The 12,372-nt window shown below is 40.5% G+C and overlaps 1 protein-coding gene across 2 annotated transcripts; it reads left to right on the forward strand.

Annotated features, from left to right (window-relative positions):
* The first annotated feature begins 510 nt into the window (after positions 1 to 510).
* Positions 511 to 12,372, forward strand: TWF1 (twinfilin actin binding protein 1). 2 transcript variants are annotated; one of them, XM_055143197.1, is made up of 10 exons: positions 511 to 661; positions 1,996 to 2,073; positions 4,321 to 4,499; positions 5,881 to 5,976; positions 6,629 to 6,733; positions 7,571 to 7,591; positions 8,543 to 8,668; positions 8,877 to 9,027; positions 9,170 to 9,291; positions 10,256 to 12,372. In XM_055143197.1, exons 1-10 carry the CDS (start codon positions 637 to 639, stop codon positions 10,424 to 10,426), a joined length of 1,074 nt encoding a protein of 357 aa, XP_054999172.1. In that variant the 5' UTR covers positions 511 to 636; the 3' UTR covers positions 10,427 to 12,372. The 2 variants fall into 2 exon arrangements, with proteins under 2 accessions (XP_054999172.1, XP_054999173.1); XM_055143198.1 differs by lacking the exon at positions 7,571 to 7,591.

Raw genomic sequence — 12,372 nt, forward strand, 5'->3', positions numbered from 1 at the left:
CTGCGCCCCCACAGGTGACGGCTGGGTGCAGAGCCCCGACTCCCCGGAGACCGGGCGGGGCAGGGCCCGGGCCAATGAATGAGCAGCCACCGCACGCTGCCTGCGGAGAGCATCTCTCCCAGACCACGGCTCACTCCTTTCTGAAACTGGAAACGGAAACGCTCACTTGCGAGCATCGCAGCGCGGAGCCACGAACGGCGCCGCGGTCACGAGTGGGCCAGGCCCACATGCTGGCGCTGGGTCCCCGGAACCGGCTGGAGAGGGGCGGACGCGCGGCGGCGGGGACCCGGAGGATGGGCGGGGCGGGGGCCCCGGGGCAGGTGGGCGGGGCGGGCTGGGGACCCTGGGAGCCGGCAGCTGGGCGCAGAGGCCCGGGACCCCGGGAGCAGGTGGGCGGGGCCGGGAGGCGGGGGCGGGGTCTCCGTCTTCTCCCTGGGCGGGGCGGGGCGTTCCCGGAGCGGGTGGGCGGGGCCGGGCGGAGCAGGGCGGGATCTCAGGCTTCCCCGCGGGGCGGGGCGCCTGCGCGTCGCGCGCCGATGACGTTTCGGGGCCGGAGGAGCCGCCGCCACTTCCTGGAACCGCGGGCCGGGCAGCTGGGCGCAGAGCGCGTCGGCGCGGGAGCTCGCGGCCGCCACCATGTCCCACCAGACCGGCATCCAGGGTAAGGGCGGCGGGGGCCGAGCTGACTGCCCGGCGGGCGGCGGCGCGGGAACGCGGCCTCCAGCGCGCCCCGGCCCGGGGCCCTGGGCCCCCGCGGGCCGCGCCACGTTGCAGACGCCCCGCGGGCCGCGGGGGCGCGGGGGGCCTGCCCGGCCAGAGCAGGTGCCCGGTCGGCGAGGGGCAGGGGGCGGCCGGGGGCCCGCGGCGCGCGCGGCCCCGCGAGTTTCCTGGTCCCGGCCCCGTGGCACGGGTTCCCGTCCGTGGGCCGGAAGGGAGGACGCGAGGCTTCGCTCTCGCCGGTGCCCCGGGCCGCTGCGCCTGTCGCCGCACCCGGGGGCGCAGACGGGCCCGGGCCGCTTGTCCCGGCGAGGGACTGTCACCCGCCGCACCCGCCCGCGGCCCGCCGCACCCCGCCGCACCCTCCGCACCCCGCCGCAGCCCGCAGCCCGCGCGCGGACACGCACCGCGCCGGCGTCCGTCTGTCCCCGCCGGGCGGGCGGGCGGGCACCTGCGGGCGGGCACGCGCCCCCCAGGCCAGGTGCCCGCCGGCAGCGCCCCCCGCGCGGGCCCCGACTCGCCGGGAAGTAACGGGGAAGCCCTGCGGGCAGCCCTGCGGGGGGCGGGCGGCTCTGCGCCTAGCGAGGAGAGGCAGGGGTGGAGGAGGTCGGGGCGCTGGGGGCCAGTCGGTTCCAGCGTCTCTCGCAGCTGTCACGGTATTTCCAAACCGCGGTTTGAACCAAAGCCCCTCTAGCCTCACGCCGGAGAGAGAAGTACCGAGTGCCCCGAGCAGCCACGACCTTTAGCACCTACATTGCGAACCACGGAGCACTCAGGGAAGAGGAGGGAGAGAGCACAGAGGGAGGAGTCTCGGGGGGAGGCCGGCCCGGCGGGGTGTGGGAATGTGGGGGGAAGCGGGGACACTGGGACTCGGACCCTGGTGCAGGCGTGGGTGCTGGGTCGCTGTGCGGCCGAAGCCAGTTGCGAGCAGCCTTGCAATGCTCTGTCACGGATATCCGCTTAAAAATATATTTTTAAAGTAACGCCGAGGTCAGTCAGCTTGATCAGTGGCTGGACAGATAGAACCACAGTTTTAAGGAATTGTGGCTTGTTCTCTAATGGGTTTGAGGTAATTTTGAATTGTGTAGCTGAAAATTAGAAGCAATGCGTCTATGTTTCTTAGCTGGACACAAATGTCCTCTCGTCTCAAATTTTATAATTTAAGTTACTGATAATAATGAGGATGGCACATGCTCAGTTTTTTCTTTGTATTATAGCTTTTTTCATTTTAGTGACATGAGAAATTACTTAAGTATTAAAATAGATTTTTTTTCACAGCAAGTGAAGATGTGAAAGATGTCTTTGCCAAAGCAAGAAATGGGAAATACAGACTTCTGAAAATATCTATTGAAAATGGTTAGTTATGTGTTTTAAATTATTTTGTCCTTGGGTGTTACGATTTTCCAACTTCTCAGTCCTTTCAGTGAGTTGAGTTGAGGCAAGTTCAAAGCTTGCCTGTCTTTCGGTAACGTGGATCCCATGCATTTGGGGGTTTTTCTCTGCTTTATCTTCAGAATTCTGAAGTTGGCTACCCGGAAAATAGAAGGACACATGTCTTCCAAATAGGATGCCTTCCTCTGGGTCTCAGTTTCTACATTACAATCCATGTTTAATATTCCACTGCTCCTATCAGAAAGGAAATAAACTAATAAACTCATAGGTAATAGGGAAATAAGCTAGTAGGTAATTTTTCAAAAAAAGGAGTTGTGAATTGTTATCCAGTTTTGAAGTAGGGGTAAGATTTCATACTCTCATTTCACCACTTGTGAAGACTTTGTGCTGTAGAGCTTTTCCCCTTTATTTTAGGAAAGTTCTGAGAATATAAAAAACTTTCAAAGTAATAATTTCCCCTTACAGCAGAAAATTTGGTGGGTTGGGAGTTCTTTAATTTTTGAATTTGAACACTTAATATCAGTTACTTAATCATGAATAAGTGCTAAAATACTCCATTGGCCTTATTAAATATTTTGAAATACATTGCTATGTAAAAATAGCTTATGCTTTCATAAACTGGACATGAACATCATTTGTTTTCTATTTTCTACTTACTAAAAATATAACACTAAAAAATAACAATTTTGGAAATATGCAAATGTTCGATGTATGTTTTTATAGTCAGTAGGAATAAATAAATACCATGATACTGTAGTTTAGAAATACTGAGCTCAAAAAAAAGCCATCACCTCTGAAGTGTTTCCGTGAATATTTTAAAGAAAGAAAAGATGCACTGCTTCTTCAATCATTATTCTCTGGTTTTGTTTTTGAGGTGTTTTTTGGTTTTCTTTTTTCTTTCTCTCTCTTTTTTTTGTGCAACACTTGGCGGTGTTCAGGGCTCTGCCAGGCATCATCCCTGTCAGTGGGCAGGGACCATATACGGAGCCGGGACTGAGCCTGGCTTGCTCTGTCCCTTGTAAGGCAGATGCCCTACCATCTGTTGGCTGCATTGTGCTCCGCCCCCCCTTTTATTATCTGCTTTTATGTTATTTGTATTTTAGGATCGAATTTTAAATGAGAAATTATAGACGAGTAAGTGATGCTTGCTTTAGACCTTTCTGCAGTTTGATTATGTGTTGTGAATATCCACTTTTAAGAACTTTTCCTGACCTTTCCCGGCGGCAGCTAGTTGAGTGAGATATTAGTTTGTAATTTGTGTGCTCTGTTTATACGCACTCCTAAGTAGCCTAAGGTGCCACTTTGAGGTTTGTTTGGGTTTGGAGGCCGTACCTGGCCTGTTTTTGAGTTTTTTTTGTTTTGTTTTGTTTTTGAGTTTTTAAGTTCACATAAACTGACATTTTGAATCTCTTTTATGTACTTTTTTATAATCAGTTTGATGGAGAATTTAATATTTTTAAGCTGCAAATAGACTTTTGTGACAATATCAGTGATTAACTTGTAGGCTGCTTTCAGTTTTCATTGTAGTTCGAGATGGCCTCAGTGAATACCTCTGCATTTGTTATGTAAGAGCTTTATGTATTGTGCATACAGTTTTCCTTGACTTTCCCCATTAGTCGCCTCAGAGTAGTTGTAGTAATTTATGCGTTGGCGCAAGTTTTAAGACTTTTTAATGGCCAAATAGGAGCTCGATCAAGTTTTCTTTTCTGTCTCTTACTATAGAATTTAGTGTTGCATTACACTGTAGCACTGTCCTCGCAATGTTCATCCATTTGCTCGAGTGGGCATAGTAGCATCTCCATTGTGAGACTTGTTACTGTTTCTGGCATATGGAATATGCCACGGATAACTTGCCAGGCTCTCCGAGATGGACAGAGAAATTGAACCCGGGTTGACCTCATGCAAGGCAAACAATTCAGTGTTAATTTCAGAAATGATTCCTTTGACTGGTAGTGCATTTCATTAAATACATCTTGATTAATTTTTAGTATAATTATTTTGGGAAATAGAATATAATCACTCATTCGTTAGCCATCCACTTAACTGTGATTATTTTTGTTTTATGCTGGTCATAAAATCATCTGTCTTTAATACTGTCCTTTCAACTTTTAGTTATGACTAATAGTAATTTGGAAATAACTATTAATTCTGTTTACCACTATCATTTGTTATTTTAAACCATGTGTTTTTTAAAAAAATTGTTCTTTATAGAGAAACTTGTGATTGGATCATGTAATCAGCCTTCAGAGTCCTGGGATAAGGATTATGATTCCTTTATTTTACCCCTGTTGGAAGACAAACAACCATGCTATATATTATTCAGGTTAGATTCTCAGAATGCCCAGGGGTATGAATGGATATTCATTGCATGGTCTCCAGATTATTCTCCTGTAAGTAATTTTTTTTGTAATTTGTTTACATTAAGTGCAAGGGAAAAACGTTTCTGAAATAGTCCTAGACTAAGAAAAACTTAAGGCACAGCATTGATTTCCTGTAAAAAAGGTGTGATTGTGGAGAGAATTCTTAGTTAATGTGCAGTTGGGAGTAATGTGCTTAGACTCAGAGGACTTTTCTTTGAAATCAGTAGTATTAATACTGAATTTAAATTTTTTAACTTGTGATTAAGTCAGGCATTTAGTTCAGTGGTAAAGGAAAGAAAAGCTGTGGTAGTTATAAATGACTCTGATCTCCTAAGGAAAAGGACTACTTTGCTCTCAGAGTAGTAGTATTAAAATTCATAGAAAAACACTGATCATTAATTTGATATACATTTGAAACAACCATTTGAGTGACGGACACAACTGTTTTAAGTAAAGTTAATAAACTAAGGAGAAAGTAAGATTACATGTGCTTACTACTTAGGAGTTTTTACAGTTAATTCTGTTTTACATAGAAAATAATTTTCGAATTATCTAGATATCGTTCTTCCCCTTTAATTCCATATACTTATGGATTTGACCATATGGATTATGAAAGGTTTATGTTAGTTGGCAGTTTTCTTTAGTAGCTTGCCATGGATGCTGTTTGATTCTCTAATAGCATATAATGTAGTTCCTTTGTTTGTGTGCCCTCATAGAGTGTCTGCGCCATAGGTTTGCCATGAATATTGGCTTCTTTACTTGTGGGTGTGGGCTACTCCCAGGCTCCGTCAGAGGGTTGTGTTTGGTGGCCCTTGGAAAACTGCTGTGCTCAGCTCGAGAGGGGCTGCTTGTGTGTCAGGCCACCCCCATACTCTGCCTGTAGCCTGAATGTTTGATTCTTCTCTTAAAATTAAATTTGGGGGGAGTGGTGTGCCACACCTGGCAGTACTTGGGGCTTACTACTGACCAGAAGGGGTGCCGGTGATTGACCCCAGGTAGGATGCGTCTGGCCCTGGAACACCTGATTCCTAATGCATTATGTATGATCTAGATTGACTTTGAGTGAAATGTCAGTATCAGAGTTTCCTCATTTCACTGTTTTCTTTCTTATATTTTAAGTTACTGTTTTAAGTGGTTTTAAATTTTTTAGTTGATTTTGTACTACGAAATATGATTCATTTTTGTCAGTTTTATTTTTAAACATAACATGTTGATGTCAACATTAATATTTAGGCTCATATTATATGGTGACTTTGTATACATATACTTCAGGATATTATCGGCAGTAGATTTCAGCTTTATCACAGTATAGTCTTAATGTGCTTGAATATTTTATTACACTTAGTGCTTGCTTTTGTAACAATTCAACTGTAGGAAGTAAACTTCTAAGTAAACTTTCACAATGTAACAGGTCCGACAAAAGATGTTGTATGCTGCAACAAGAGCAACTCTGAAAAAGGAGTTTGGAGGTGGCCACATTAAAGATGAAGTATTTGGTACAGTAAAGGTACAAAACATGTTTATGTATGTTCTTTATTTTGCAACTAAAATATAAGCACTCCTAGGTCAGTGACAGGAATTCAGATAGATGAATCTGTAAACATCAAAATAATGAAATAGGAGTTGGGGGTGTAGCTCAGCTGTAAAGCACCTCCCTAGCATGTGTTTATTTGTTAGGGTTTGACTCCAGTACCTTAGAAATAATTTTAAAAAGAATGTAGAATCGGTATGGTTCATATAATATACACGGTTAATGATTATGTAACTAAATCCTTTATGCCAACTTATTTAATAATTATAATAAAGAGGTACTGTAGCACAATTATCCTTTTTAAATACGTTGGAATCAGCGTTGTTAATTCATGATTATAAACTTCTCTATACACAACCCAGAATGGGAGTATTTTGGTTGTTGAATACAGGACGTTTGCTCTAGAAAACGAAACTGCTCTATAGACTTGGGGATGTGACCAGATGTCACCACCACCACACTTGTGTGAAGTTCAGGAAATGGGGAGTAGAGTTGACTTTAACATTGTCGAAACTCTAGGATAGGGAATTTATGAACCAAAATACTTTATTAATACTTTCATTACTCGTGAAAGTTAATATCACTTGGACTCTTAGAGAAGATCTGATAAATATTTCTGTGCTTGCAGGAAGATGTATCATTACATGGCTATAAAAAATACTTGCTCTCTCAGTCATCCCCTGCCCCCCTGACTGCAGCTGAGGAAGAATTACGACAGATTAAAATTAATGAGGTAATTTACAACTGTGGAATCATTGTAAAATATTCAGTCTTTTTAAAAACCATGTTTTTTAATTAGTAGATGTGGAGAAAACTAGAGAATAAATAAGTTTGGTAGATTCTATTTCTCTTGTTTAGAGATCAGATGTATGTTCTTAGCTCACTGCCTTTTCAGGAAAAGCTTAAAAATGTTAAGCTTAATGCCAATTTCTGAAATAACTTAGTCTTATCTCCACAATATATGTGTTAGATTAGTAAACTTCCTGTTGGAAGCACAACTTTGGACTTTGAATAAAAGTAAATGAGGGAAATATATGTAACCTGTTCATAGCACAGAACACTATATCTTAAGATCACCTGAAGCAGGTTTGTTTGTTTGTATGTTTTAGATAATATTGATGTAAAGAGGGTAAAGTAGAAATATCTCTAGGGTATTTAAGATTTCTAGAACCTTTGTAAATTAACTTCTGTGAACACTACTTGAATGGATGTGCATATGTAAGTAAGTACAAATAGGAGATGGTTGAATATTTGTTTAACATTTGAGTGGATAAATTTCATCCATATTGTAGTTTGTCATATTTATGTCTCCTTGAACAATTTTAATTACAAGTTTGAAAAGTTATGACATCTCTGCTGGGATTTTATAGAAAAGAGCCTATAGTAGAAATCTTTATTCACTAGCTTGAGTTACTCATAGTCTGGAAAGCAATTAAATTTTATTTGATATTAACCTTGACAACTGGCTCTATCATATTTAAGAGGGATCTTTATGTGTGTGAGTGTTTTTGTTTTTGTTTTTGTTTTTTTTTTTACAAGTTTGATAGTTTGTTTTATTCCTTGCAATCAGAACCCAGAGGATCGTATTGGGGTATGCATTTGCATATGTTCTATGATGTTCTCATTATCCAGTACCATTTATGCTGTAGAATCTCCATTCATTAAAAAATACAATTTCTACTTGGTTTTCTGTTGTAGCACTGCAAATGAGATCCTATCCTAGCTATAACTTACTGACTGTAAGAGTCCCAAACATGTGCCATGTGCATTGAAGAAAACACCCTAAAAATATGTTCTTCATGTTTGTATACATCATGGTCTACTCTGTTTCCCTTTCTCTCACCTTTGAAGCCACATACTGGCAATGCTTTGGGGCTGCTCCAGCTGAGTGTTTGGGGATCACTCAGAGTGGTGCTTACAGGGTGGAGCCCAGGTCTCCTGTGCGCACAGCATGCCCAGCCTCACGGAGCCGTCTCCCCCGTCCGCACAACCTGTGCTTAGCGAAGAAAGCTCTGAGTCTGGAACTTCTGCAGTAGTTAAGCTGTCTCGTGTCTATATATTGTTTGTTTTCCTTTCAGTTCAGTGCATGGCATTGTGTTGCATTTTATGTCCAGAAGAGCAAAGTTGTGTACTTTTTTGTATATCACAGTGTTCGAAAATTTTATCAAGTAAATTACTGTAATTAAAAGTCTTAACCTGAAGTTCTTTCAAAGAGCTTGTGTAGCTCATTGCAGTTGTGCCAAACCAAACATAGAAACAAAAAACCCCAAAGCCCCACTAACACTAGTCAGATTTCCATTCAACATTTTGTAAAGATGTGTTATATTGTTTGTACACTCTGCATGTTGACAGTGTGCTAACAGGACATGAACAAAAGTGGGAAATTATTTGCTTTTTAAGTCCAGTATTTTAAGTGTTAATGTTATTAAAATTATGGGCGTGGGTGGAATGACATGTACTTTATAAAGGTTGGGTTTTGTTTGCCATTGCAATGTTTACAAATACTAAACAGTCATCAATAAATGCCATCTGTCATACTTAGGTACAAACTGATGTGAGTGTGGACACTAAGCATCAAACACTACAAGGTGTAGCATTTCCTATATCAAGAGAAGCTTTCCAGGCTTTGGAGAAATTGAATAACAGACAGCTCAACTATGTTCAATTGGTAAGAGTCGTGTAATGATTCATTAAAGTGACTACTCTCTTTGATGGCTTAAGTTTATATAAGGCATTACTATTTTTAAACTGCAGAAGCAATATATTTTCATTGTGAAAAAATCTGAATGTTTCCCTAGGAGAAACTAGGGTTTTTATTGTAAAATTAAAATTTTTGTGTATACGTTGTAATGGTTTTATTTTACTTTTGTTAACAGGAAATAGATATAAAAAATGAAACCATAATTTTGGCCAACACAATAAATACAGAATTAAAGGACTTGCCAAAGAGAATTCCCAAGGACTCAGCACGTTACCATTTCTTTTTGTATAAACATTCCCATGAAGGAGACTATTTGGAATCCATAGGTATTTGTTATCCATGTTTTTAATGTTTCATTCCTTTCACTTAGTATATTAGCTCTGTGTTCTTCTTGCTCAGCGAGTTTCAGTCTTATAAAGCTTAGTGTATAATCGATATACTAATTCTAGTTACCATTTTAACTTACAGTGTTTATTTATTCAATGCCTGGATACACATGTAGTATAAGAGAACGGATGCTGTACTCCAGCTGCAAGAGCCCTCTGCTGGAAATCGTAGAGAGACAGCTACAGATGGATGTGATTAGGAAGGTAATCACTGAATTGTTCATCTAATTTATCGTATTTATTGTCTTTAATTTTCAGTCTTCTATTTTTATTATCTTTGTCATATAGTTCATAATGTGCTATGACTTACATAAGTGAATTTTGTTCCTAAAAAATCCTTTTTATTTTCAAGTGCCCAAAATGAGCTGTTACAAATCTAATTTCCCTATAGATCTGTGCTTTCTAATATGGTAGCAGCAGCTGCTTATGGCTATTTAAATTAAAAATTAAGTAAAAGTTAAAATTTGGTATCAGTCTCCCTAATATCTGCTACACTGTAGCTGTTGTATGTAGCTGCTCTCTTGGACAGTACAGAACTTAGACAGCGTTTCTCTCGCAGAAAGCCCGCTGATTAGTGCTGTTAGAGCTCGGTCCTTGGTTAAAGCAAAACCTAATAAGGAGCTACAGTCTGTCTCCAACTATGAAGTATGGGATGGCTGAGAATACAGGGTTTTTTGAAAGGAAGAAATGATCATAAACATTACAGTTCGGGGAGCACTGGAATCATGGGGAAATGTATGGTTTATTTTTAGATCCTTCAATTCTTAAAGTACAGTGTTTTTGATTCTTAAAGGAGTAGGAGCCTTCAAATCTTAATCACCTTCTATAGCAGGAGTTTGACAACTTTTTAACAAGGGATCAGATAGTGAGGATTTCAGATCTTGCCCTGCCATAAGTATGAAGTATCAAAGCAGGAAAACTTGAGAAAATAGTGGTGACTTTTACTTTCAAGTGTTTGTTAAATAGGAGAAGAGGAAACAAAATAGAAACTTAATTATTTTCCTCGGACCTGTCAATGAAAGTGCAATACTAGGTTGTGATCATTGATTCTCTCACTGGAATGAATCTGTGGACTTTGGAACATTCTCACCTGGAAAGTGATGTGTTGCGTCTGTTGGGGTTTGAGTGATTGCACGGTGTCACCTGTTGCTAATGTGATCTCTTACAGATAGAGATCGACAACGGGGACGAGCTGACCGCAGACTTCCTTTATGAAGAAGTCCACCCCAAGCAGCACGCACACAAGCAGAGCTTTGCGAAACCAAAGGGCCCTGCAGGCAAACGAGGAATCCGAAGACTGATTAGGGGTCCGGCTGAAACCGAAGCCACTACTGATTAAAGTCACTGTATTAGGTATTATGATACTAGTTTTTTTAAAAGTTCAGCTTTTAGTACAAGAGAACTGAAATCATTCCATGTTGATAACTAGTAAGGGGAAAATTGTACTTTTAAAAAATAGCACTTTTCACTTCTGTGTGTTTTTTAAAATAATGAAATAGAAGACTCCTGATTTCTATTTTTGAGTTTAAACTAAAAAAGGTTCAACAAATGTTTAATTTTATCACACTGTTTTCATAAAGTGGTGATTCCATGCTTTCACATAATTCTTAAATTTTATAGTTGGCCAATACCAGAAAGTCTAGTATCTTGAAGATACACTTCTTACTGATCTTTGGTAAAGACAGTGAACTTTTTCTTTGAGGGAGAGATAACAACCTTAGATTATTCATACTACTATAAATATATTAAAGGTCAAAATAAGATTATTTTGTAATTGAAAACACTGCACCAAGAGAATAGTGGAAAGTTGGTTTACTCTGTGGCGCAGGGCTCTCTGTGGGGAATCTGGCCTGCAGCTCGGAACCAATGCTTCACTGCAGCCATCTGTCCTCACCTTTGACTTTGGTTTCATAAACAGCATTAAAATTTCTAAAGATCAGCTCACTCCTTAAGGATACCACATACCATATTTTCATACTGCGTGGTTTGTGATGACACTGAAAGACACATATAAACAGCTTTAGTAAATTCTTTTTAGTATTTTAGAGAAGTCCATTTCAAGTATAAGACATAACCGGAGTGTGAAGCCAAGTATGTTCAGAGTGACTATTAAATTAGTTCTCAAAGGTAGGCAAAAGTAAAGTCAGTCTTGAAGAGATTTTGAATATCAGGATATCTCTCCCAAACCATGTGCTCACAGACAAATTGTTTTCATTATAACTTTAGAGTAAATATTCAGGTTTTTTATTGTTTTAAAACAGTCTGGTACTTACGACCCTAATATAAACACTTCAGAATCTTGTTTCAATATACATATATTATTTCAAACTACACTTAACTATTTTCTAAAGCTTTGCATTTTCATTATAGCCTACAGAGGCTTAACTGAACTTAAAATGAGATTTTTGAGCCTCGTTTTCTTTGATACTTGAAATAGAGGGAGCTAGAATACTTCATATTTAATCTGTTAACCTGCTGCAAGAGCCATAACTGGGTTTTCTAAATGACTGTGGGTTTCCAGGATTTAGAATTTCTTGTTCTAAACTTTATGCTGCATAAAACAAACACTAGAAATGCACATTTCATAGTATAAAATATGAAGCACTTGTTTTTATACCTTGTTATCTAAGGAAATATATGCACCTTCAGAATTCCAGTGTGTTCAAGTAAAGCTTATTAGAGTAAGGGGTGGACAGACTTTTTTCCCCCTATAATTAAGAGTATTTGTGTGGTTTCTTTTGTTTACAGATAATCAGACTATAATATTTAAACACGCAAAATAGCTGACAGTAAAGTTATGCTTGTTTACTAAAAATATTCTTTTAAGTCGTTTCATGGGTGCACCCTTAAACTCACTTAAACAAAAATTACTGCATTGAGAATCCTGGAACTGTGCTGTAGATCAGAGCTGAAAACTAATTTTTCAGTCAAGATAAATCTTAACTTGTCATGAAGGTAATACAGTGATAGTGAATGTTTTTCTTTATCATCCATGTGCAATTATGCTCTAAATTCAAGTACACTACATGAAAGTAAATGGACATTCCAGAAATAGATGTGATTGTATAGTCTTTAATTATTATTAAACCAATGATTGCTGAAAATCAGTGACACATTTGTTATAGAGTGTAACTTATCGTTTACAGTATGTTTTAGGTGGCATCATCATAACAATAGGTGAATACGGTATTACAAATAAATTTATATAGCAGTGAAGAATCCATGCCTTCTGTGGACGTTTTATAAGTGCATTTTATATCACAATAAAAATTTTTTCTCTTTAAA

Source organism: Sorex araneus, chromosome 6, assembly GCF_027595985.1.
Source record: "Sorex araneus isolate mSorAra2 chromosome 6, mSorAra2.pri, whole genome shotgun sequence".
In the NCBI taxonomy this organism is placed as follows: Eukaryota; Metazoa; Chordata; class Mammalia; order Eulipotyphla; family Soricidae; genus Sorex; species Sorex araneus.

Bases quoted from the DNA above. Each gene is read 5' to 3' on its own strand.
- TWF1 (XM_055143197.1), top strand. From the start codon at position 637: ATGTCCCACCAGACCGGCATCCAGG. The intron at 662-1,995 runs GTAAGGGCGGCG...TTTTTTTCACAG, and splicing joins CCACCAGACCGGCATCCAGG to CAAGTGAAGATGTGAAAGAT. The intron at 8,669-8,876 runs GTAAGAGTCGTG...TTTTGTTAACAG, and splicing joins AGCTCAACTATGTTCAATTG to GAAATAGATATAAAAAATGA.